This window comes from Anoplolepis gracilipes, chromosome 14 (genome assembly GCF_047496725.1).
Source record: "Anoplolepis gracilipes chromosome 14, ASM4749672v1, whole genome shotgun sequence".
In the NCBI taxonomy this organism is placed as follows: domain Eukaryota; kingdom Metazoa; phylum Arthropoda; class Insecta; order Hymenoptera; family Formicidae; genus Anoplolepis; species Anoplolepis gracilipes.
The window spans coordinates 1272834-1300595 of record NC_132983.1 but is presented as its reverse complement, the minus strand read 5'-3'; the positions used below and the strand labels follow the sequence as shown (position 1 = coordinate 1300595).

Below are 27762 nucleotides of genomic sequence, written 5' to 3'. Positions count from 1 at the left end.
AAATTATCTTTGTTATATTATCTAATGACATACAGATGACAATGAAACACAAGATTGATAAGTCTCTAAGAAACTGGATATCGACGAATGTGTTCTGGCGATAAAATCGGATTTAGTAGTATTTTCTTAAGTATGTAACATTCTTTTGTGTATGTCTCATGAGCAGAGATCATTGGAATATCAATGAAACTTTGGAGTAACTTGCCTTGACCCCTTTTTTGACTATCTTAGGTCAAGAGAACTTTGACATGCTTTTCTCCCAACAGCTTTCCTACAACTCGTACTGCATTTTATTATCTCTCTCTCTCTCTCTCTCTCTCTCTGAAAACGTCTCGTTTAATCTGTCTATCAAACGCTTTATGTTTTACATTTGACATTTCTAACGTTCGTCTTTGTACGACACTTTGCAAACCTTATCAGCTGCCGTTCCTTTCAAACTAATATTTGGACTGTTTTACGCAACACAAATCGATGCATGCTTTCGAGCATATTCTTGCTCCTAGCATTCTCTCTTTCTCTCTCTCTCTCTCTGTTTCATGCTCTCTTTCTCTACCGCCATCGCCTCGTACGAGGCACACTTAGATATTATAGGCGACTCGAGTAGTAGTATCCAGGTGTAACACCACCGGGTCGTATGGCATTTAAATCGCTTTACAACGTTGCTCCTGCTGCCGCCTGCGTGTATGCACGAGCGTGAATACACGTACAAAACTCGCTCTACTCGCTCTACTCGCTCGAACATGTGGAAAGATCTACGAGATGCGTTCCCGATACTCTTTCATTTTTCTACGCCTCCGCATTTCGTTTGAGAAAGCAAATTTTATCGTCCTTTCCTTCAACGAAAGTTGCATCTCTTTTATTTCGGTCGGAAAATTTAAGTCCAGAATACCATTCAAAATCTTACAAAATTCTCTAATCTTCCAGATATTTTTGTTTCAAATTTCAAAAGAAAGAAAAAAAAGAGACTATCTCAAGATTTTTTTAAATAAATTGTTTGATTGTATTTTTCACTCATATTTCATTTGAGAAAGCAAACTTTATCGTCCTCTCTTTCAATCAAAGTTGCATCTCTTTTATTTCGGTCGAAAAATTTTAGTATGCCTACTCTCAAATCTTAAAAAAATTCCCTGATTTTTCAGGTATTTTTTGTTCAAAATTTCCAAAAAGAATATTTCAAGATTTTTTATGGAAGGATTTTTTAAAGTAATTTTTTATTGTATTTTTCACTTATAAAGAAAAGAAGAAGAAAAATTGAATAACTTTTATAAGATGAGCATTTTTCACTTGAAAAAATTTCATTTTTTTTAACATTAAAAATTATGTATTGCATATTCAATATTTTATTAAGGCATTGAATATAAACAAAAATAGATACATATTTATATTATATCTGAAACGCATGATTTTTTTGTTGTTTACAATATAAAACAAAATGATCAAAGAGATAATTTTTTTTTTAATTCCGTAAATCCTAATAAAATTTCATAATTCCCTGATTTTTCCAGATACATTGATGCCTTTTTATAGAAGCTAATTATTTGTCGATAAAAGGTTAATTAGTCAGCCTCTTTTTGCACAAACAAAGATAATTAGATTCGGGAAATTTTTTAAACAACAATTAATATGCTCTTGGATAAAACTCAATTACGTTCGCGCACAGTGAATGTAAATTTAATAATTAATCCCACAATATCCAACTATTTCACGTGAATGTTAATACAATCACGCTGTGTGTGTGTGTGTGTGTGTGTATGTGTGTCCGCTTTCGCGCGCGTGTCTATGAAGATTGTGCAACTGTCCCGAGCGCATACGTCAGACAATACATATAACGCAGGCAACAGAACAGGATTGAATATCCTGTTCAGCTTATTAGGGCAAGGTGGCCAGCCTTGCTACTTTGATACCGGTGTATCAATGATAGTACGTATAATGCACCGGCCGCCGGCGGCGCGGCCGTTTAATGCCGTGACGTTTCGAATTAATAGTCAACCACCGCGATCCAAGCTCTCAGAGAGAGAGAGAGAGAGAGAGAGAGAGAGAGAGAGAGAGAGAGAGAGAGAGAGAGAGAGAAAGAGAGAGAGAGAGGGAGAAAGAGAGCCTCTACGATTCGCGATTTTCATCCAGGCGACGCCTTCATTTTTGATGACGTCGAGAAGACTTTGTGACTTTACATCGCAAACACACTGTAAGAAATTGTCTGAATTCAGATACATTTTTGCCCGAATTTTCAGATCTGAATGTCTGAAAATAATGTCAAACAAGACAATCTGTTTTAATTATCATTTATATTTATATTTTTCTGAATTTTCAGAAGAATGTTTGAAAATTTAGACGCTTTGTCTGCAGTTATTTTTTACAGTAAACATCTCTTCTTCTCTTAATTAACAATGAATACAAAGTGCATCTAATCGCATAAATAAAGAAGATTTATATCTCATATGAGAAAATTGTGCTTTCTTCCTTATTTCAAACGATTAATCTGAATTAAGAATTGTTGAAATATAGCATGAAATATCGCTTATACTACTCGACAGATTTTTTAGTTTTTCTAGTGTTTTTTTTTCCAATCAATAATTTATACAACGCTTCCTATATTATCGCTGAATATGTTAATCAGAATCGCGACGAGTTACAACGCTCGCGAGATTACGTCGCAATTTTAAATTATAATAAAGACACGATAGTGAAAAAAAGGCAATCAACAAAATGTTATTTTTACCTTAAGCAACGCAGCTTGTTACAGTTTCTAAAAATTGTAAAAACTATTTTGCATCCATAAAATTACAATACATTTCCTCTACATTTGAATTATTTACAGTACTTATTTTTAATTAATATAATTGACAATAAATTTATATAATCCATACAATAAACAATTTAAAAAAAAAATAATGTTATAATAAAGGAAAAATATGGAATAACAGTTTTATATATCCTCGTACATTCCATTAAAAAAAAATTAAATATATTTTTAATATTATTAGCGATATATAGAATTGCTCTTATTTCGCCTTTAATAATACTTAGGATCTGTCAAGTGACGTGAAGCGAGTGATGCGTTTCTCAAACAGATTTTCCTCCAAGCTCTGCACGAAACACGAGTATTTTTATCAGCTCGGTCAACGATCAGCGCGATTATTCAGCCATCGTCACTTCTCACTGCCGTGAATGACGATTCTGTTTTATCGCGAGTTGTCGATCGGATCTATTTCTTTCTCCGGCGAACGAATCTCTATATTCGATCTACCTTACGTTGACATTAAAATTTATCATCTCCCGCTCCCCTGCCCTCGAAGTGAGAGATACAAGTTCTCCTATCAATGAAAATGTGTGGCGGGACAAAATTCGGTGAAATTTTCACTTGAAAATGCTCGACCGAGATACTCGATCCAGCCAATCGAGCTTACAGTTAACAGAGAGAGAGAGAGAGAGAGAGAGAGAGAGAGAGAGAGAGAGAGACGGGATTTAAATTAATCGACCAAGCGCGCGAGCAAGACATTTATCTTCCACGATATTGTCCTCTCTCTTTGCACTCTCGCTCGATCATCCTCTTCTCGCTACGCGAAGCTAACGGAGCGTATATGCGTGTCACATGGCAATAATAAGAAACGCGAAGCGAGCAACAACTGCGGAGCCTCTCTCCGATCTTTATACCGCGTTTAATAGACTGTGGCATTATTATTTATTTATAGCGCCATTATGTTGTCTCTATTATGTTGGCTCTCGAACGGAGATGGTAAACGCTCGTTTCTCGTCCTCGCGTCGCGAATATATAATTATCGAATGCACTCGATACGAAGATTTACGTGAAAGATCGATCGTAGATCACTTTGAAAAGTGCTTAAGAATGTCGCAAAAATAAGGTTGATATCTGGATTCGAGAACTGTAGAAATGATGAAAGAACGTCTACTCAAATCTTGTACAAAAATTTTCTGATAATTTCTTGATTTTTCAGACATTGTTTCTTCAAAATTCCAGATAAAGAGAATAGATTTTAGATTTTTTTATGCAACTTTATAAAATAAATTTTTTTATTGCACGCATTTTCTAATGTTTTCCACTCATACAAAAAGAAACACACAGTTTCTTAAGTTTCAAGTGCTAGATTTATGCTGGAAAGAACTGAATAACTTTTGTAAGAAATATTTTTGTATAATATTTCAATTTTTTACTACTAAAAATTGCGATAAAAAATATGTATTGCATATTCAATACTTTAATAGAATATTAAAAATATATTGAATATTCATATAAACAAAAATATATATATATTTTTATAACATAATTCACTTGCAATATGAAAGCAAAATAATAAAAAATCATTTTTTTTTTTCAATTTTCTGAGTCTCAAAAAATTCCATGACAGTTCCCTGACTTTTCGAGGTGTAAAAGAAATCCCTGAAAATTTCATGATTTCCAGGAAGACACCCTGGGTGAACAAGTAGGTCCGAATCGAGCGAGTTCCTTGTTTCTCGAGCGCTTTTTCACGCGAGCCTGACATTTAGAAACGTCTTAATGATGGAAACATTAAATGTGTCTTGATGATGAAGTCCATGACTGTCGCCCGGGACAGCCTTCGTTCGCGTTTATGCGGCCGCGATAAATAACATTGCGCGAATGTGTCTTCCCTTCGTGTGTCAAGAGAATGAGCGAGAGTCTCACCTTCTCTTTCTCTAGAATTTTTATACATTGAAAGAATTTCGGAAGAATTGATAAAGTCCAGTGGATGTCGAACAATCTCGTAAAATCGCGATTTCGAGGAACGAGTGCGAACACTCGTCGATTACATTCCAAGGCGAGGGATTAAGGCGCGATTACGTTGGGGGCGTTTAATCACGACGATTCGAGGAAATCTCTCTCTCTCTCTCTCTCTCTCTCTCTCTCTTTGGTTGCATCGTTTATTCACTCGCGGCGACTAATCGCGGGGACGAGCCCGCGTGCTTGCGCTCGCTCGCTCGGTTATCGCTGAAAATTGCTGCTACGCCTACGCCTACGCCTCTCTCTCTCTCTCTCTCTCTCTCTCTCTCGCGTGCACGACGTAATAAATAACGTCCGTGGCGGCCATTACTTGTCGCTCACCCTCCGCCCTCTCCCTTTACCACGACTAAGGGTGAAAGGGTGCGCGAGGATCGACGTGTCTCGTTCGTTTCGCGACACATCGGCTCCATTTTCGACGAGAATTAAAACAGTTGTAAAAACAGCGGAAAATTATTAAAAAGTGTCATAAAAATTAAGATGTTATAAATAAGGAATATTCTGATAAAGCACGATATTTTCATGACAATTATCGATTTTTCTCTTGTGAAATAAGTACCTCCACTGGATAGTCATCCGTTTCGCGGATAATAAAATCGAAATAAAAATTGAAATAAAACGCGTATATTTCGTCAAGATCGTGCGCATCTGGATCCTTGGATTGTACACCTATATAAATCGCGCGACCGCCAACGATTTTACAGTCGACACGCATGATAAATTACCGGGGAGGGCGCTCCTTCTCCCCTGGCCGTTCCATTCTTGGAATTTGTCGCGCAAAACGCGGGCGCGCCATAAATAATTCATCGATCGGCAGGACACAGAAGCGAGCGAGCGAGAGGGCGAATCGCGAGGAGCGATTCCGAAATCGACATTCGCCATCGATTCGATCGTCTCGGTATCCTCGACTCGAATCGCGAATGAGATGTACATCGTGCAGATTCCGCCGGAAATTCTCCGATGCGAAGAAAAATTCCCCCGAACCTCCTCCGGAATTTCCGCGCCTCGTCGTCTTCGGGGTGTCTATTCAAATCTTGTCAAAAAATTCCCCTATCTTCCAGGTATTTTTGTTCAAAATATACCAAGTAAAAGGAATTTTTTTATTTCACAATTTTCTAAAATAAAATACATTTTTTTATTGTATGTATTTTTTAACGCTTTTCACTGAAAAATAAAACAGAGTCTCTTAAGTTTTAAGTGGATTTGTAAATTTAATGGAAAAAAAAAATCTGAATAAAATAAGCGTTTTTCACTTGCATAAAATTTCATTTTTTTATCATTAAAAATTATTTAAAAAAATACATACTTGTATATTAAATATTTTGTTAAATATTTAACTATTTATTAATTCCCTTGAGAATTCTCTGATTTCTCCAGATACAAAAGAAATCGCTGAGAATCTCTTTGCATGTTTTCCCAGGGAGTAGACACCCTGCGTCTCTTTCCGTTCATCGTCCTCCCGACACAAGATAGAGCACGACGTCGACGTCGACGTCGACGCCGACGTCGGGCTCTCTCCGTGGACGTCATGCGCCGCAGGCGACATTTCGCATTGGCTGGTAGCCGGCGTTTGCGCACCGCCATGTCCGTATTGACTTTGCTCCCCCACGTCCCTCCCTCACGTCCCTCCCGCCGGCCACCCCTCGCGCGAGAAAGCCGCAGACGTTCCGGCTACAGAGCCCGTGCGAACACACGCGTGTGTGCTACACACACACACATACATACACGCACGAGACAAAGAGACGCGAGGAGGAGCGCACAAAGGACGGTGGCTCGTCCTGATGGTATATAACACCGAATAGCACGGAGGAGGGGAGGGAGAGGGGTAAACGCAGGGGTGGGCAACGGGTTAGGTCGACTACACTCGCGAGGCGAGTGTCTTACAATTGATTTTCACGCCAGTTTGATTTATTCCAACGCGCCACCGACCGTCGCGCGTTTTTCGTGCCCGCGGGGCCCAGCAGCTCGGAGTCCTCTCCGGAGGTGGACGGAGTCGACCAGTCAGCTTCTTCTTCTCCCCCTCGCTTCCTCGCTCCTTCCACAAGAGTGTAGTCTCTCTCTCTCTCTCTCTCTCTCTCTCTCTCTCTCTCTCTCTCTCTCTCTTTCTATCTTTCTTTCTTTCTCCACTCTTCCTCCCTTTCGATCGCGAACGATTTATGGACTCCCAGGACAATTCTTTTAAGATTGGCCAGCGCGCGACCCGTTTCTTCCATCGACCCTTTCCCTCTCGATTTTCGGACGAGAGAGTAACCAAGAGAGAGAGAGAGAGAGAGAGAGAGAGAGAGAGAGAGAGAGAGAGAGAGAGAGAGAGAGAGAGAGAGAGAGAGAAACAGGGAGAGATCGATACTCGATGGAACGTAAAGATAGATAAGCGGCTGTTCGGAAATGGTCCAAATTTTTGGAAGAATCGTCGCTCTTCCGGAATCGAATCAGGCATCAGGGATTAGAGACGCCACTATCGATAGAGGTATTAGTGGTAAATGCGCTACTGGATTAACTCACACAATGCGACCTCGTCCTTAATCGCGATTATCTCGCAAATTCATGGTATTGCTATTGTCCCGAACAATACAGTTCAATTCGAACGCACAATTAATATTCCTACATAATTTCCGCACCCAATGGCTGCCATATCGATAGCTAATTACAAAAAGTGAAAAATAACTGCAGACAATGTCCAAAGTTTTCTTATCAACACACTGTTCGAATTTTCAGACATTCTTCTAATTTTTCTGAAAAATCAGAAGAATGACAGATCTAATCAGTTTTTATTTTGAAATTATCTTCAGACAGAACTAAAAAAATGTGTCTGTATTCTTAGGAAATTTTTTTACAGCGTCATTTCTCAACACACTTTTAATTTATATCGCATTCCAATTAATAATACATCAAGCTCTAACGGTCTTTTCCCCCGTTTATTCCTATCCAGAGTGTTTCATTTACTTCTCAGTTATAATCTCGCAGTTCTAGCTACTACAGACTTTCCAACAGATAAATCATCTCCATCCCCCTCCCCCATCGAGCTGTGTGTCCGCAGCGCGCGCCACCATTTCCTAAATCACCGTCAAATCTCCCACCTAGGTGGCCCTTGGTGGCTCCGGTCTCTTTCTCTCTCTCTCTCTGGGGTGGCTGGCTCGAAGGGAGAAATTCGTCTCGAGCTGGAGCGTGCGCGAGAATGAAAGAAGGAAGGGTAGAGAGGTCGCGGGATAGCTCCTGCTACTACCCTCCTGCTGCAACGGGACATGAACGGGATGGGATTGGTCCTTGATTGCTAGAGGGGTCGTTTCCCGGACTCGGGTGGGATACATCGAGATCGCGACCAATGATAGAGTGCGCAGCTGCCCCGGGGAATCGACGAGGGAATCCCTGCCACGACGAGAGGAAGAATCCCCCCTCTCTCCCCCCCCTGCCTACCCTCTTGACGGAGGGAGAATAAAGAGAGATGCCTTAAATCGCTGCCGTATAGGGCGTTGCGAAGGGTTCCCGCATGGGAAAAAGGATTACAATTGCGGACGTTCGGAAAAACAGGACGTTTTCACCGACGGAACGAAATGGAAGGAGCGCCGATGAATCGGCTACAAGTCTCCTCAATAGCAAGTAACCAGCCAATCGAGCATAGATTGTTACATTGTAATGATATTTGATATTATACTTAACATTCTATTCCAAAGAAAAGTATTATAGTGCATGACTATAGCGTGTGTAGCATTCATTTTGTATGTATGTTCGCCTCTTTATAAATTTTACCCTTTCATAAAAAAAGTAGATTTTTATAAAATTCAACGCTTTATAAAGAATCTCTATTTGTATATAATAAAAGAATTGATTTTTACAATAAAATCTGCAAAAAAAATGTAGATATACATATCATATTTAAAATAAAACAAAAAATATATTTAATTCAAAGAACTATTTATATATACTTTTAGAAAAACTATTGCAATTTTTATCGCAGTTTCTAAATAGATTATATAATAAATAAATAAATTTTATAAATAAATTTAAATTAAATTTAAAATAAATTTAAATAATTATTTTCACAATGTGCAAATTTCTGGTCATTTCCAATAGATTGGCGGAACCGGAAACTTTTTGCCTATACGTTTTCAAGCGAATGTGCTCTCTCCCTCGGACTGATAAACGTGCGTAACGCGATAGCGGTGCACGCACCTGCACGCCCACTACATTTGACGCAACGAATTTTTCCACTCGCGAGGCAAGTTATACTCCAGGTGTTGGGCAGAATTGATGGGAGCTTCGTTAAAGGTTTCCAAGATTTCGCGATCGACGAGCGATTTGCATATGTAACTCGCGCGAATCGTCGGACAGAGACGGTCGGGGCCGGTTCGCGAGAGCGAGTTATTTCACGCTCTTACAGTCGAGGAGGGAAAGCATTTTCGAATCGACACCCGCGCACGGCAGTCTCTCGTGTTATACCAACGACGACGAAACACATTACATTTTCTCGGACACGACACGAACGGATGGAGACGCACGCGAGAAAGATTCCTGCGCGCTTTCTCGCCTCGCGATCGCGAGAAATTATTCCTTGCCAATAAAGCACGCCGACTGCGCATTCCTCGACTCGCTATTTTTAGTGCCATTGTACTCTCTTAAATTGAATCGCAGTAAGAAACGTCACTGATAAGAGCGTGATCCAAGATTTCACTCAAGATCAATATTTATTCATAAACGCTGAAAATGAATATTTCACTGAAAATACTGACATCTTTTATTTCTTTATTTTACAAGATTTCAATAAAAAAATCGCTAATAGAAAAAGACTCGTTTCAAATTAACATTTCTTTGACAAAATATAATACTATTTTATCGCATTGTCAGAGAGATATAATATTATAATATATAAATATTTTAAAATTTATCATTGCAGTTGAAACAGCATACCAACTGATTTATAGTTCTATACTTATAACTCGATTCGTCTTTCAGACATAATATACTGATTCCATTTAAGACAGTCGACATATGTCTCAATAATGGCTCTATCTTTACAATAACTTTAAATGATTATCATTATAAACTATTAATAATTAATATAACTAAAATATAATAAATAATAAATAAAATAATATAATAAATACACTACGCAAAATTTCTTTTTTTTACGTGGAAGAAAGTAGCCCTTTAATTTTTTGCCTAGCGTATAATAAATATAACTAATAATAAATATTCTCTTTTTGAGTGAATTGCTCCTTCGAAGGAGTGCGGAGCCATAAATACACGTGTACGGAGAGTGGCGCTTTATCTATCGACGGAACAATTGTTTTCTTTGGATCGGAGTGGATGATCGATCGCCTTGTCGGCTGGCCGGATCCGGTCGTCCAATCGCGGCACATACCGAATCTTAAGTAGCCGTGTACCACGAGACGAAAAAAAAAAGAAAGAAACGCTTTACACGCGCGCGCGTGGAATAACGGTGTCGGGCAACCGAGCGAGCGGCTTGAATTATCGCGTTAATAATGATCGAAGCGTGCGATCGCGCTCAACGAACAGGCATAAGAGAGAGAAAGAGAGAGAGAGAGAAAGAGGATTGTCATTCGTCGCTCTCATAAATCGACATCGATCTTTTTCGAGTCCGCTGATAAATAATCTCGCGCGTCTCAAACGTCTCGATCTCTGCATCCGTTTTCATCTCCCCTCCTCTTGTTCTTATTTCTTTTCTTTTCTTTTTTTTTTTTTTTTTTATGACAATTTAAAACAATTTTAAACGGAAATTCCTATTAACAGAGTGTCTACTCGAATCTGGTAAAAAAAAAAAAAAAAAAAAAAAAAAAAAAAAATTCCCTGAAAATTCCTCGAGCTTTCAGGCATTTTTGTTTAAAATTCCAAGTAAGGAGAATATTTTCCAGATTCTTTTCACATACGTAACTTTCTCTAAAATCTCGGAGAATTCCAGATTTTCCATGTTTTTTTCCCAGGGAGCAGACATTAAAATTACGAGAGCTGTCGACCCGGTTTGACGTAAGAGTCGCGCGCGAACGCGCAATATTTTACGAGCTATCGGTGCAAAATCTAATCCCGTCTTCGGTTACCGCTCTTCGGTTATGCTAACGGGATCCAATAACTTTGTCACGCGTCTCGTTTCGCCGACAAGGCGACAAGCTCGTGGGATTTATTTCGCGAATTTATGCGCGAGCGCCTCCTCCCTCTCGCCCACAACAGTCGGAAGCAATTTACAAGTTAATAGGTTACGACGATTCGTTACGCGCGCCCTTCTCTCGCACCTCTCCCTCTCTCTCTCTCTCTCTCTCTCTTTCTCTCGCTGAATTTATTTCGTTTGGTCCGCGCGCGCACGCCCATCTAATTGGCTCGTCTGTCTCTCGCTCTCTCTTTCTCTCTCTCTCTCTCTCTCTCTCTCTCTCTTTCGATTGGAAATTATATCCCGGCAGGAAAGATACTAAAGCCTTTCGAAAACGAGGTGCACGCTCGTGTCTCGCCGAGTTACGGCATCGTTTTTTTTATCAATTAATATAAATAATGTTACGAAGATTTCTCGTTCATTATATGGCAATTGTAACAGGAGTTCCTCCGACATACATTTTAATCGGGAATTTTGTAAACGGCTGTTTCTGAATTTTATTATTCGGGCCCGAGAAGTTTAATGGCTCTGTGAATAGTCTGATGTCGAGTCTCGATCGATGATCGATTCTGAATGTGAAAGAGAAAGAGAGAAAGAAAGACGAGCAAGATAGATAGATAGATAGATAGATAGATAGATAGATAGATAGATAGATAGATAGATAGATAGATAGATAGATAGATAGATAGATAGATAGATAGATAGACAGATAGAGAGAGAGAGAGAGAGAGAGAGAGAGAGAGAGAGAGAGAGAGAGAGAGAGAGAGAGAGAGAGAGAGAGAGAGAGAGAGAGAGAGAGAGAGAGAGAGAGAGAGAGAGAGACGAGTGTCGAATTCGTTTGTACGCGTTGTATTCAAAGTGTGAACGGATGCAAATCCGCGTATCTCATGAGCAGAATTTTCAAGGAAGCTGAAAGATGGATGGAGCACGCCGGCGGCACCGGACAATACAGCGGTATTTGCATCTGGTACATAATTCAATCGCCGTGTTGCTACCCCCCCCCCCTCTCCCTCCTTCCCGCGAACCACGAGCTGGGTACGAGCTCTCATACGCCGATGAAAAATAAAATATTCTCGGCGGATTTTTGCCGACTTTTCCAATCCTGTCCCCGCGAGCGAAAGAAATCGCAAATTGTTCCTTTGATTTAATCATTAATTAATTGACATAAGAAATAAAATCATAAAACGCGAATAGTTTTTATGATACATTTTTTATATAATTATAACGTATAATATCTTAATAATTTAAAATTTTTTTTAAATGACACATTTAGTTTGACACTTAGTTAGAATAGTTTTCATGAAACATTTTTTCAATAATTTTAAATCACAATTTTTTTCATACACGCATAATAATCCCAAATTGATAAATTGTTTCCCTGACTTGATCGTGATGTAATAATTGATAAATTGACATGTGGAATAAAATAAAAAAAAAATGAATAAGTTTTATATGTCACACTTTTTAAAATAATTTTGAACGTAATCACGATTTTTTTCGTACACACGTACAATGATCCCAAATTGATATTTTGTTCGAGGTAACATCTACGGTCTCTAGAACAGGTTCGGGAGCGACGTTGAAGGAGGATCGCCCTCGGAAAGGAAAACGAAAAAAAAAAAAAAAAGCGAACAACTAAAAGCGAACTGTCGGAACATAACGCATAAATTAAGGCGTTACACCGTCGACGAGTCACGGGAGCAATTATCCCGGGGTGCGTGGAAATTTTCATCATTTCACATGTGTATGTGTGCATGCGTGTGTGTGTCGGTTCTATGTAAAAAGCGAACGCGCGAAGGGAAATTTTCACGGCGCGCGCATGCGAAAAACACGAGCCGGCGAATTATACTTTCACGCGGCGGAATAATCGAGTTCGCGCAAGACGTATTCCAAGTCATTGCCCGGGATTACTCTACGAGAGTCTTTACTTCACGCGTGCTGCGGAAAAAGCGGGAAGGGGGACACATAATCCTTTCTAATTTTTGTATAACACGCCGGGGTGTGCGCGAGTCTTAAAATGAGTTTTCTGTAAAACTATATATGTATAATGACATATTTTTGATTAACGTTATATTTTCCCTCGCGACCGAGTCGAAATTCTCTTTCTATTTTCAATTTTTTAGTTTATAGAACATCGATATAATTTATTCTATTTTTATTCATCTAAATTTTTGGATTTATTTTGTCTTAATTTATCTAAATTTTTTTAATTAATCCAATTTTAATTAATTACCTATAATTTTTTCTTCTATCTTTATTTATTTATTATAAATTTTTAAATTGATTACATTGTAATTTATTTATATAAAAAGTTTTTAATTCTCAAATTTATTTTTATATAATTTGTCTAAAGAACTTTGATTTAAGTTATATAAGAATTATGTTCTCTATATCTCATACAGACAATCAACAAACAGTTTCTAATTTAAAGATTAATTAGTTGTCACAGAAAGTGATACGACTATGCTTAAAGTACGAAAGCAAATGTTAGCTTGAAGATTGAAATGGAAAGTGGAAGACAAATTTTGTCACAAAGCCATCGGAAATTCAAAAGTTCAAAAGTACCATTGTAACTATTCGAGTGCGAAGGAGAATAATAGATTCTCTCTCTGCGCGCTTTTCTAGGAAACTTCTATTTTATTTCATTTTACGAAGGAAGATACAATGGGTTCAACAATGCGTCGGACAATTTCGACTGTTCATTTCTCGCGCCGAGATCGATGAGGATAACCCTTTGCACCCGAGACGCGCTCCCCATCTTGGCTACCCGAAGAGTCGAAAAGATAAAATCGCGCCGCGAAGTTCGAAGTCGAGACTTGACACTTCTCTCAGACGGAATAATTTCTCGAAATTCCTCGAAGATACTCGGAATCATTTCCAAAAACTCCGTCACTTCGTGGAATCGTTTCAACAATCTTAAACTTGACAACTGTCATTTGACGTGTCCACCAGGTTCTCAAGCCTTTTGTGCCTCTTTAAAGCAAGGTTAACGGGTCTCGTCGAGGGTTGCTGCTTTCTGGCTGCAGCAGTGGCAGCCGCAGCTTCCGCTGGAATGTCCAGGAACGCCTGGAGGACCGTAACTCGACGTTGCACGGCATGGGCGCAGATAAGCATCGCCAGGACGCGATGGGGAGACGGGGGGAGGGAGGGAGCGTGTGTAGGACAGTCGTTAACGAGCGACTCTGCGCCCAGAAGGTTACTCTTTCTCCTTCCTCCTTTCTCCTTCAACTACGAGAACTCGCGGCTTCGAGTAAAGGATCATCTCTCTTTGTGCGACGTCGTCGAGAGAATCGGTTCCAGTAGCGAACGCCGACGTCCCATTACTTTCTCACGTTGAGAACCAATTATATCAATATGTTATATTAATTTATGTTTTTTCAATTATTTTTTATTGTATTTTCATTATATATATATATTATTTTATTATATTATATTCTCTTATTTTATCTTATTATATTATTATATTATATTTATTTTGTTATATTAATATTTATTTATTATGCTATATTTATATAAATATTTGGAAATAAAAATGACAAATTATGAAAACATTTTATATTAAAAGCAAGAATCGATGAATTTCTCCATTTTTATTGCTATAGAGAATTGAATTGAAAATTTAATTTCTCCAGAATCGATAGGCTGCATTTCTTTGGATAGATAATATTAATAAGCCACGTGCTAGCAATAATCACGTGTATTGTGGCGAATGTAAATTCCTCGCAATTATATTATGTCAGACGAATATTTCTGTTGCCACGAATCATGTTGAAACTAATTCGTACTCCGCCATATTTTGCGCGTTCTTTCACGAAATGGCAGATTGGCGGCATTCCATTTCACGTGTTACAAAGGTAAACCGCCCTTAACGCGACCTGTCAGTGAGGAGGGCTGGAGCGAGAAAGAGGGGTTATAAAAAAAAAAAAAAAAAAAAAAAAAGCTGTTCGGCCTATCTTCGTAAAGGATCAAACATGGCGGACGTCGCAACGGGAGGGAGGGGGTTTCAACCCTTGCTATCTGCCTGATCGAAACTCGCCGTCGTCGCAGAAGTTCACGGCGCACGCGTGCGTGCGTGCGTGTATGCGTGTGGAATTCCCGTGTGTGTGTGTGTGTGTGTGTGTGTAGCTCGATGGGTATATGTACGCACAAAAGGAGGAAGAGGGACACACAGGGGGCAATATGTGCCACGACTTTATTATATACGGGGTGGCGGGTCGCGCGCGCACCCGCGTGCGTATACCTGGTGGCCGCCTTTTGTTTCCCAGATCGTATCGGCGGCTCCCGCTCTTCGGCGACGCATCTGTGACCGGATTCGACGCAATCGACGCGACGGGACGCTAAAAATGTGACATATTGCGATGAAGGCATATGCGAATATAAACCCCTCCCTCTCTCGAGTAGAAATCGTGTTTCCTCTGAGAATAAAATTCGATGAAAATTTTATTCTTTCACTACCATGAAAACATTTTACTCACTTTATTAAAAACAAAAGTTTAATTTCCTTAATCTTTTTTATACTCATATGATACATTTCAGAGTCGTTCAATAAAGAAAGGAAACCACTCTCCCTAATTTTACTCGTAAACTTCTCGAAATTATGATGTAATAAAGAGTTTTAAGAATTTGACGTATATTTGACGTGAAAAAGAAATTACGAAAAATAATTATCCTTTTCTCGACAAATTTTTTTATTGAACCGTATAATGAACAAACAATTTTCATACCGTTTTCCCACGTGGAACGTCCCGCTATTGTCATACTTGGCGACGTTTAGGAGAGGTAGGGAGAGGGGGGAGAGAGAATCGTGAACGACCAGCCGTCATTTCACCAGGACAGGCAGCAATCGGGGATAAATTTCGACCGAGTAGTTGCATGAATTTTTAATCCGGAAATAAGCGGGGACAAGTATAAGAGGCGTTTGGATAACAAAAAAAAAAAAAAAAAAAAAAAAAAAAAAAAGAGCGTTCGAGGAAATTACGGAACGTGTCAAAGGTGCCTGGTATCCCGCATGTGTTAGTACACGTGTGTAAATGTCGCGCGTAAACTCTACACGGCTTTAAATCGATACATATTCTATCGACCGCGCTTTTACGCCGCACGCACGCACACGCGTAGCACGCAAATGAATGATGGGTGGGCGTGTCGGTTCATCATCGCGTCATAATATTTGTACGGGTCGTCATGGCGAACGCGCGAAACGATTGTCTCTGTTTAATCAGCGAGGGGTGGACAAATTGCGGGCGTAGAAAATGTCCTCCGACGCTCTAATGATCGATTCGATTCGATTCGATTCGATTCGATTGACAAATTTCGACTCTCTTTCAAATTAAATATTTCCATCGAAAAAAGAGAAATACATGCACCTACAGAGTGTCCTATATATTATTCGTATATTCGTTAAAAAATAAATTCCTTTGAAAAAATTTCCAGAAATGCGTTGTTTTCAAGATCTTCTCTCATTCTTTTTATATTTTTTAAATATATAATTGTTATAAATAAATAACTACAATATATTTGCTATTTTTTCCTTGATTCATCTAAAAATTATGGCAATATTCTGTTGTAATTAATTTAATATTTACACTCTTATAATAAAACTGAGAGAATTTTAACACCTGCATATATATATGTATGTGTATATAATCATATATATCATATAATCAGAGATTTATATGACAGTCAAAGTTTTTGATCGAACATTCGGCGAAACGAACTTTCCTCTGTAAAAGATCGAGCAAAATCACGGCGCGTTTCACGAAGGCGAGCGATGCGCGATGCGTATTAAGCAGAAAAAGAAAAAGAACGCGAGAAATTACGCGGCGTTGCATTGCTGTTTTGTACAACTTGGTCAATTAACGCGTGGCATATAATTACTCACGGTGACGCCGGCCGGTGAAAAAAACTTTTGAATCCATCAACCTTGCTCTATCGCGCACCGAAAGGAGAAAGTCTCGCAACGACGAGAGGGATAGTGAAAACGCGATGCAACGCGTTCGTTGCAATCCGTTGCATTTCGTTCTTGTTGACGAGACGAGATCTGGAGCGAGAGAGGCGGAGGGTTGACGCCCGCGCGAAAGTGCAACATTTAAACGTCTAATTGATCTTTAAAAATCTCTCTCTCTCTCTCTCTCTCTCTCTCTCTCTCGTATATACTTTCGATGAATCCCATCAAGATTTAATGCGGAAAATTCTCCGTCGAAATCTCGTTCGTTTTTATTCTGCTAATATTTTTAAATCACATGGGAAAATATTAAATTAATCCTTTTTAACAATAAAATATTTCAAAGGTCTTAATCAATTTAAAAAAAAAAAAAAATGTTTAAAATTAATTTTTTTATCTTTATTGCATATAATTATTTTTTTACAAATGTCAAGGAATATATAAAAATTTTTGTAGATTTTTTTTCGAGCACTTTGAGACTGCTAAAATTGCGACCAAGAGCAGAGGGAAAAAAAGTGCGACCTACAAGGATTAACTTTGTATTGTCAATTGATTTGACAAAAGATTTGAGTGCCTAAAATAACGTGTGTTTCAAGACACACTATGTATACGATATAAAGGAAAAAGAAATTCAATCCTGCCGTATTACGCGATTATGGAGGGACGGGGAATGTAAGCCATAAAGCAGACGTTTCGGTCGCGTTTCGTGATCGATTCCGCGAATTCTCGTGAGTGTTTAGCCAGATCGAATCGCAGTCCGGGAGGAGAGTCCGAAACGACAACTTAAGGAAGGAGGAAGAGCAGGGCCGGCCGACGGTATCGAGTTTCCGCATCGGTACTTCGGACGAGCCTGCTCCATCTACATAGGTGCCAAGCCGAGTCGCCAAAAATAGATCGAGTTCACACGAATTCTACGAGCCGATCGCACGAAACCTCCACGACTACCGTTTTCACGTGATATCGATCGTGCGACGGAGTCCCGATATATGTGTCTCTGCACAAAACTTCGCACTCTATGATTGAAAACACGCTCCTGAAAACGATCCGAGTCTCATTTTATCAAGATATCCCATTTGTCAAAAGAAATGTCTACTTCATAAGAAAAAAAATTTAGTTAGATAAATTTAGTTATTATATATATATATATATATATATATATATATATATTTGTTTATTTATTATATATACAGTTTAGGGACCTCTTTGATAGAATCAACGTAGATCATCCACTGTAGAAAATTGTCTAAAAATTCAGATACGTTTTGATTTGATAACTAAAAGTATATAAAAATTATATTCTTTTAATTTTTTCTTATTTTTAATTTTATTTTAATAATATGTTTTTTTTTTAACATGCAATTATTTATTCTATAATTTAATATTTTTTATTATTTTTTAATTTCCAGACTTACATGGCTGACAGTAATTTCACACAATCTATCTTAATTATTACAGTCATTTTTTGGAAAAATCAAAATTCTGAAAATTCAAGTTAGGCAGTGTGTCTGTAAGAAAAAACTTCAGTCATTTTTTACAATGTCACGGTAGAATCAATGGCTGTTTCGATTACACTGTAAAAAAATAAAGTGTCAAAAATGGCAAACATGTGTCTGAATTGTTAGGCAATTTTTTTCCTAGTATAGTGACATTTTAAAATATATCTCATAATTGTCTGATGTAAAAATAAGATTGCAAGCGCAATGGAAAGAATTCACTCGGGCCTCGCATCCTTCGAAACAATCAATTTGAATTGATTAGACCGTGAAGATCTCACCGTCGACGTGACTAAGGTGTTCCCCGGAATGTTCTCGTTAACGGAGGCGCGTTCTCCAATACATAAGATTCTCCACACACGACGAAAATCATTCGACCCGCCGTCATCGGGGCGATATAGAGTTGCTAATCATACAACGGAGAGAAGAGCGGAGCGCACACGCGGTATTAATCAGCGGGTACAGGAAATTAACTTGGCCTTGTTTTATCTTGCATTCTGATTACTACGGCGCGAGAAACGCATAACTCGGCTTCTCTCTCTCCGCTAATTAAGTATGTGTATCTCGCTTGTACGAAGGAAACGATCAAGGACGCATTTTTACGAATACATCCATCTGTATTTAATAGATGGACGTAATATTTTTTCTTTTTTTACATTAAAACATCAAATTAATTTCCCGACAAAGTTGTTTTCAAGGCACACTGTCAGAATTTTTTGAAGTGTCTGAAGTTTCAGATTCTTCTAAACTTTCAGAAAAACGACTCTAATAATTAAGACAAATTATCTGAAATTATACTGTCAGTTTCATTTAGTCTGAAAATTCAGACAAAAATCTGTCCAAATTCTTAGACAAGTTTTTACAATAAATGATACGTTAATTCCATTTAAGAGGATCTATAAATAAAATAAATAAATAAGCATATATATATATATATACATATATATATATATATACAAAATAAATTTTGCTTGTAATATAGAATATTCCTTAGAAAATAAAATTCTAAATAAAATATTCTTATAAAAATACATTTTTCTGAACTTTCAGAAAAACTCTGAACTTGAAATTATTTTAAAATACCCAGGAAATTTAGACAAAAATGTGTCCGATACCTTGGGCAATTTTTGACAATATTATCGATATATAAAATTCCCTCGATACGTGTCACATTAGATTTAACTACGCGAAATGTCAAATATTTCCTCGTCATTTTTCAGCACATGTCCTATGAAGCTAGCCTCAGTAAGATGTAAATTTTATATAAAATAGCAATCTTCCTTAAACGTGAAAGGATAAGACCGTAATCTACTTAAAGATGGCTATTTTTCTCCATCGTATAATATTTTAATCGATCGCTTTCAGCAAGTTACGTTGTCTGCTCGCACAAGTATGGTAATCGTAGGTAAAGTAACGCAGCTTAGGTACTTACCAGGCGTCGTTTCGGCTTGATGAGGGGTCGATTCTGACCGTTCATCTTGTAATATAGCCCGCAGGCGTTGCAGAGGTAGTGGCCGGTGCCGTCCCGTCTCCAGAGCGGTGTCGAAGTAGCGCCGCAATTCACGCACTCGCGACCCTCTACCGGGATTCCCATCCCGACGGAACAAAAGTCACGTTATTTCGGATCCAGACATATGTAACTCGTTCGCGCGCGAAACGCCAGATCGAATCGCCGAAAGTCGCTTTCCAACTCGATCCTCGATGTTTCTCGCGCGAACTCGAAAGCACGTTGATCGCCCGAAGAAGGCACTCCCGTCCATCTTTTATATCACGTGAAACGTCGCGAATATATTCTTAAAAATTTTAATTCCGACGAGGATGCCATTCTTTTACAATACACGTATCCTTTTAATTTACTTTGTATCTTTTATTTTCACAATTTTCTGCATTTTTTCTGATATCAATAAAGTATGATTTTTTTTTCATTGCTGTATAAAGTTTATATAAAAGCGTGGAAATGTAAAATCAACTTCGACGGATCAACGTGCGTTCGCGAAAAGATTTGCAAACAGTCGGGTGACTCGTGAGAGAAAATTCGCATGCAGTTGCAGACAAACCATACCAAGCGATTACCAGAGCAAAAGCAGAGTCTCTTTAAGACCATGGACTTTTGTAGGATTCACGGATCGAACTTACGTTACAAGTGCGGTTGGTTAGTCCCAAGGACATCGTGAGACAAGGGAGCGAATATTTAAGTGGAACAAGATAGGGATGGGATTTCTCCTTCGCGATTCTTTGTTTCTGTCATTAACCAAGTGACAGGAAGAAGGTATCCAATTTGATCTGTCAAAAATAATTGCGAAACTTCAGACATGTCTGAAGTTTTCTTACAGACACGCTGTACGAATTTTCGGAAGAGTGTGTCTAAAGTTTCAAACATTCTTCTAAATTTTCAGAAAAATGACTTTAAAGATTAAGACAGATTATCCGAAATTACTTTCAGACACTGATCTGAAAATTCAGAAAAAATATGAATCTTTACAGGAAATTTCTCACGCTGTCAAATATCCCGAGAATCTTTCAATTCTCGCGACGGGAGAGAAAAATTTGGATCCTCGCGACAAGAAAAGGAGAGGCGAAGGGAAAGGATCGCTTCTGCCGAAATGCACGTCTCTCGAATCGTCCTCCGAGCTGCGTCCTCCGCGGGGCCGAGAGAGAGAGTTTATCGGCCACTATACTGAAAAGGATCACTATTAAGCTGCGTCGTCGTCGAGAGCCGTTCCGTTGGCGACCGAATTGCCGATTGCTTGCTCGCGATTATACGATCGAGCGCGATTCGCGACGTAAAAGTAAATCGGTATATCGTTCCAGCGGCCATTCCGCTGATCTTAACGATGCTCGTAAAATCCGCCCTCCGACTACCTACCTATTAGGATTGCGAGTCCTTTGGCGCTAATCAGATCTGTCGTCGATATTTTTCCGTCGCTTACGTAGGTACGTGTGTTTCGATCATCGTTAGAAAGTTAATAATGCAATTCGTGTTACAAGGTACGCCTAACAGGGTGTCTACTCAAATATTCTTATCAAAAAATACTTTCCAATTTTTTTATTTGCATATGTTTCCCAATTTTTTCACTAATATGAAAAAGAAAACTGAAATAGTCTTTATTTTTATTTTTTTATCACAAGTTACAATAATTTATTAATTATTAAAAATTACAATAAAAAAACATGTACTAAATATATATATATATTTTAAACATATAATTCACAACTTGACAGATTGTCAACTGCTAGAATATACAAAGAGCAAAATTTCCTGAATTCCAATAAAATTTCACGACAATTTCCTGATTTTTCCAGATGTAAAAATCCAGGGAGTAGACAGCCTGACCTAGTATTTAAAGAAACGCGGCGTCTTCAAAGGAGATGTAGCATTTAAATACGACGTTAATTCCGAAAAAGGCGTCGGATGATCGCGATATCGATTGAACCGCGCATCGCTGATTAATGACCCGACCTCGATTTAAATTTGACGGCGGCGGGATAATTCCGGCGCACGTAGGTCGCACGTATATAATAATTGCCGACACGCGAGCGGCTCGTTTGCGAGTCCCACCCTGTGTGTATGCAGATGATTCCATAACGGATCTCTCGCCGAGTCTTACGTGAAACGTAAGACTCTTCTGGCAAACGAGATCCTAGCGTGAGAGACGTTAACCGGATCCGACCGAGGTTTTAACGCTCGCCCAATTTCGGTAGCCGGATCGATCCCGGAACTAATTGGAAGGACTCGTTCCCGAGGACTCCCGCTGCCTCGGTGCCTTAATTCGATTTCGGTCTTATCGACTGCCGCCAGATTCCGGGGGGTGATAACGATGAGCGTCGTCGATGCTCCTGATCCCTCGTGTCGACGATAACCGAGCGACGATCAATCTCGAGTCCTCCTCCTTGCTTTCTGATTCGATTTCGACGACACTGATTCCCGATTAAATCATCGTGCATCTTCAATTTTAAATTCATTTTCAATAAATCTTGTACATTAATTTCAAATATGAATTTTATCCTTTCTTCCTTTATTCTCTTTTATTATTTCATTCTTGTTGTTAATTATCTTTCTTAGTAATTTTATCTCCTTTTCTAGCGATGTTATTTTTTCTATTTTGTACTTTTCTATTTTGTATTAAAAAAGGGGAGAGTTTCTTTCCCATTTAGTCTCCAAAGGAATAAAATAAAATTTTCTCATTTTTATATTGTATTTTTTCCAGTTGCATTTTCTTTGGATTTCTCACCAATTTATTTATCATCGATTGATTAATGACCGCTTCGTACGTCATGGTCGACGGTAATTTCCAATACAATGCGTGTATTTTTCCTTACGCCGATACCTCCCGACTGCTATCGATTCGATGAAACAGGCGGACAATTTCCGGCGATGGATATCAGGCCACGAAAAACACCGACGTGACGCTCGTCATTTGCGTCAAACTCGAAATATAGTTCTCGTGTCAAAAGGTGACGGTAAAACGGCCGATTTCACCCCTAAAAGCGAGCGTTTTCGGCGTCACCTCCGACCTTAACGTCGAGCATGCAACAAAGCGCTCGTTAAACTTGCGCTTCCGTTTCGATTTTTCCCGAAACATTCCGGATTACCACACGAAACACCTGATGAAACGTAAAGGTACCCCGTGTTACGACAACATTTCCTCGGAAACGAAATTTAGTGTTATTTTCCATCTTGTCATTTTTCTCGATATATAACGGAATATATAAAGGAAGAATAGAAATATATTTTTTAATTTTTCTTCATCATATCTAACATTATTTCACGTACCGTCTTATAATTTTTCTATTAAATAATTAAATAAAATATTTAATAATATATAAAATAAGGGGAGAAAAGTATTTAAAAATCTTGTCATTTTTCTCGATATATAATAAGAAGAATAGAAATATATTTTTTGATTTTTTTTTCATCACATCTAACATTACTTCACGTACTCACTATTAACTTTATTAAATAATTAAATAAAATATTTAATAATATATAAAATAAGTTAAATAAAATGAATGAAATAAAATATATTTAATTATAATTCAATGTATTTGATAATACATAAAATAAGATGAATAAAGTATATTAAAAAAAATATACTTTGATTTGAGTACCATATCGAGTACTTTTTGCCGAGATAAAAGATCCGTGCGCGCTAAAAAGGAAATTCCCTCGTAAGCGTTTACCGCGGCGGTTGTACCCTATTGTCGATCGCAGAAACAATAACGGGCGAGGGTATTTCGGTGCCCGGGAGGTACCGGTGGTCGTTGGAGCGCGAAAGAGGATCGGAGGCGGAAGGAAACGGCCGCTTGTCCCGTGCCACTTCTGTCATCAACGGCCGAGTTATGATTCAGTACGAGGGAAGCGACGTTCCGTCACAAATCTCGTCGACTACCTTTCTCTCTCTCTCTCTCTCTCTCTCTTTCTCCTTCGTCTCTTTCTTCCTCCGCTAATTGCCCGTCGTGATCCTCTCGAAGCTAACGGGACTCCTCTGCTTCTTCTGTTTTCATATTCTTGATGACTCTGTTTTCTCCCCTCCTGGTCGCATGCAAAAGAGGATATTTGCCAATCCCGTGTGTCTGAGGTATATTGCTCAAACGATTATTCCTCTCTTCTTCTCAGGCACCGCTTCTCGCTTCTGACAGTTCCCGGTTGCGAAAACGTCACTTTTCGCGGCCTTCTCACGGGGCGATTTTCCCGAGGAGCCGCGGATGCTCGGGTCTGGCTTCTTTTTCGAGAGACTTTCTGGTGTGCGTGTGTGTGTCGTAAGTCGATTCAATTAGCGGGCTTCCATGCCGCGAAGCCGGGGGCCATTGTTCCCGGAATTGGGATTTTTACCACGCCGCCGGCGCCGCTACGCTGGCCGAAGCAACCGGCCATTATTATTACCGCAATCAGCGTATCCGGCATTTTTCAACCGTTTCTCATTTCCCCGCTTCGCGGCGACCACCTTCTTCCTTCTCCTTCGTCGACGAGCGAACGCGCAATTTCCTACATAAAAAAAAAAAAAAAAAAAAGAAAGAAAAAAAAACTCGCCAAAGGACTCGTCGGGCGCGATTTTTTACGAGCGACAACTGTGATCGGTGGTGACCCGCGAATTTCTTTCGCGAGGCGAGGAAAAAAATGTTGCACCGCCGAAAAATGGTCTCCGTGGACTCTTTGAGAGGGAGCTTTGCCGTGACAAAAATAAAAACGCAGCGCTAGTCACACCACATCGAAAAAAAAAACCTGTGCTTCTTCTCGTGTTCTTTGAGCATGTATGTGGGTTTTATGTTTGTGTGTGTGTGTGTGTGTGTATACAAGTATTTAGATAAATATAAAGATACATAGAGGTATATATAATATAAATATATAAATATATATATATATATATATATATATATATATTGTGTGTCACATCTTTGAAAATCGGGTGTGGTGCTTCGCGCTCGCTCTCTCGAGTGGGTGCCACGCAAAAAACACATCAGTGAGGCAAAATACAAAAGATCACAGTCACAGTGCCTCCCTCTCTTTCTCGCAATTGTGTGATACTGCTCGACCGAAAAAAAAAAAAAAACAGAGAAACGGGTGGAAAAAACGTGTTCTGAACGAACTTCAAGCGTAAGACGACCGCCACCGAAAGCTCACGGTTAAAATTTAAAAAATGAGGAAACAGGATCAAACAATAAGAACACAATCTGTATTCTCTCCTCTGTTTGTTTGCACGTCCAGACAGATATACGAAAGATATATATCGACTGGATGTCGAATGAGGGAAAATACAGATAGAACAAAAATAATTTTCAAGAGAAACTAAACTTTTTTTAAATAAAATAAAATAAAAAGAAATATATAAAAAGTTTAATTAAAAATAAAACAAATTTAAAAAATTAGGAAACAAAATGCCTTAGCGTCGATTTTAACTTAAGTGATTTAAATCCTTTGGTAATGCAATGTATAATTATAAATAAGATAAAATAAAAACAAAGCTATTGAAAATTTACATATTAGTATCTTTAGTTTTAACAATCGACGCCGGTGCAAAAAAGCAGAACTGAAAATGCCGAAAGCAAACAATGATGCAAAGAATGATTAAAAAAAGAAAATCCAATATTTTATGCGGGAAAAATGTTATTTATTATTTGTATCTCCCTCTGAATAAAGCTCATACTTTTAAAAACAAAAAAAAATCTTAAAACATATATAAAATTTCTTAAAATCTCGTATTAAAATTTATCTGATGATTTCTATAACAAAAAAAAACTTCAAAAATAATTTACAAATCTCTTTAAATTTTCACAGACTCTATGAGAGCCTTTATTCGATTCTAAATAACTTTCCAAAACATTTCTCCCGTATAAAAAGAATATTAAGAACGGAAAATAGATAACCAAATAAAAGAAAAAGATAAAAACAAAATCGAAATAAATTATAATAAAACAGAGTGTCTACTCAAAAATCTTATAAAAAGAATTCTTGAAAATTCCCTAATCTTCCAGATACTTTTGTTCAATATTCCAGATAAAGAGAAAATTTTAATAATATTTCATATGACTTTCTAAAATAAATTTGTATGCGTTATCTAATGATTCTCATTTATATGAAGAAAAAGACTGAATAATTTTTATAAGATAAATACTTTTCGCTTGCATAACATTTTCATTTTTTATTAAAAATTATAATAAAAAACATTTAGTAAATATTTAATATTTTGTTAGACATTAAATATATAAACAGAGATAGATATATATTTATAATTTATTGCGGTATAAAAGGAAAATTATTAAAGAGTCCTAGTGAGAGTTTCCTTTATTTTTCCAGGTACAAAAATCCCTGAGAAATCTAGATTTTCCACCTTTTTTTTCGAGAGTAGACACCCTGTAAAAAACTAAAGGAAGTAATGGTTAAAAAAAAAAAAAAAAAAAAAAAAGTGTGTGATCCGAAAGAGAGAACCCAAAGAAAGGACCAACATAAAGAGAACCGTGATGCTCATACAGAGACGCGCGTGCCGCTTACCGGCGGACGTCCTCGACTTGTTCCTCGGCTTTTGCTGCTGCTGCTGCTGCTGCGCGGAGGGCGAGCCCGGCGTGTTCCCGTGCGCGTGACCGACTAGCAGCTTCGAGTCCGCGACACCGGCCAGGCCGCCGCCGGTCGGGTTACCGGCACCGGCGGCGTGGTGGCCGAAAATACCGGCGACCGCGCCACCGCCGTTGTGCGGATTGTGGGACGACGCGGCGGTGGCGGACGAGGCCGAGGTGGCGCCGTGATGATGATGATGGTGATGGTGGCTGGCGGCGGGGTACTGCAGATGCTGGTACATGTTGTACGCGGCCGGATCGTACTGCGAACCGGAAGTGGCATGGTGACTGTTGGCCGCCGCAGCCGCGACGGCCGCGGCCGCGGCCGCGTAGCTATCTCTGCAGGGGGAGACCGCGCCACCGCCGCTACTGTCGCTACTACCATTGCCAGAGCCACCACTGCCGCCACCACCACCGCCGCCACCGCCGCCGGCCGGCACGCCGTTGTTGCTCTGATACGCGTCCTGCTGCTGTTGTTGCTGCGTGGTGCTCGCCTGTTGGCTGCCCGTCACACTGCCGGATTGGTTATTACCTTCTCGCTGCTTCACCTGACCAGCAGAGGAACCATTTGTGCCGGGACCGTTGCCACCGTTGTTGGTGCCGTTGTGCTGCTGATGCGGCGGCGAGGGCGCCCCGTGATGATGGCCGAGCATCACCGTCGGCTTGATGTCGCACGAGCTGGCCCCGGACGCGCCCAGGGCGTCCTGATGATGCATAAACGCCCCCATCACCGCCGCGTGCGCGACAGCCGCCTGGTACTCGCTGGCGGTGCCACCACCCAACCCGGAAAGAGGATTGCCGCTGTTGTTGTTGTTGTTGGCGCTCGTCGAGTTGTTGTTGTTGTTCGTGCTAGAGGTCGTGCTGGCGGTTATGCTATCGGGCGTAGCGTCCTTGGGCGGCGTCGGCGGGAAGGAGAAGAGATGGTGGCCGGCGCCACCGCCACCGTGACTCGACAGACTTCCGGTGGTGGGCGGCAGCGACGATCCCAGAGGACTCTGTGGCTTCTCGTCGCTCACGGCGCCGCCTGTGGCCGCCGTCGTCGCGGGAAATCCCCAAGGCTTCGAGGTGTCTGCGCTGCTGCTGGACAGCCACGGATGGAGAACCGAGCTGTGAAAGTGCGGCCGGCAGACCTGGCTCACCGGACCGCTCGACACGCCGCTGCTCGACATCCTTGCTGGAAAAGCAAACGTCACACGTCAGCTGAGATTGTTGCATCATGATATATATTATCTATAATCTGGATGACAATCTTATATCTTTAATCCTTACTCTGTACTGGCGGGTCAGTTTTGTCTCCGTGCAACTTCTTTCTAGTCTGTTTAAAGAAGGGATATACATTTTTTTACACTCTTTTAAATTCACTCATTTGTTTGAGGATGGAAAAAATACAGAGTAAAGATAATAAATATCTATTGAACAG

At 39.4% G+C, this 27762-nt stretch overlaps 1 protein-coding gene across 1 annotated transcript in view; it reads right to left on the bottom strand.

The window, feature by feature from the left end:
- Window positions 1–27762, bottom strand: part of LOC140673598 (uncharacterized) — a 92016-nt gene that overhangs the window by 43572 nt on the left and 20682 nt on the right. Inside the window, exons 3-4 of the mRNA XM_072906654.1 lie at window positions 26281–27516; window positions 19726–19868 (exon numbers count right to left, since the gene is read on the bottom strand). Coding sequence (XP_072762755.1) covers window positions 19726–19868; window positions 26281–27516 — 1379 coding nt within the window. The remainder of the gene's footprint in view (window positions 1–19725; window positions 19869–26280; window positions 27517–27762) is intronic.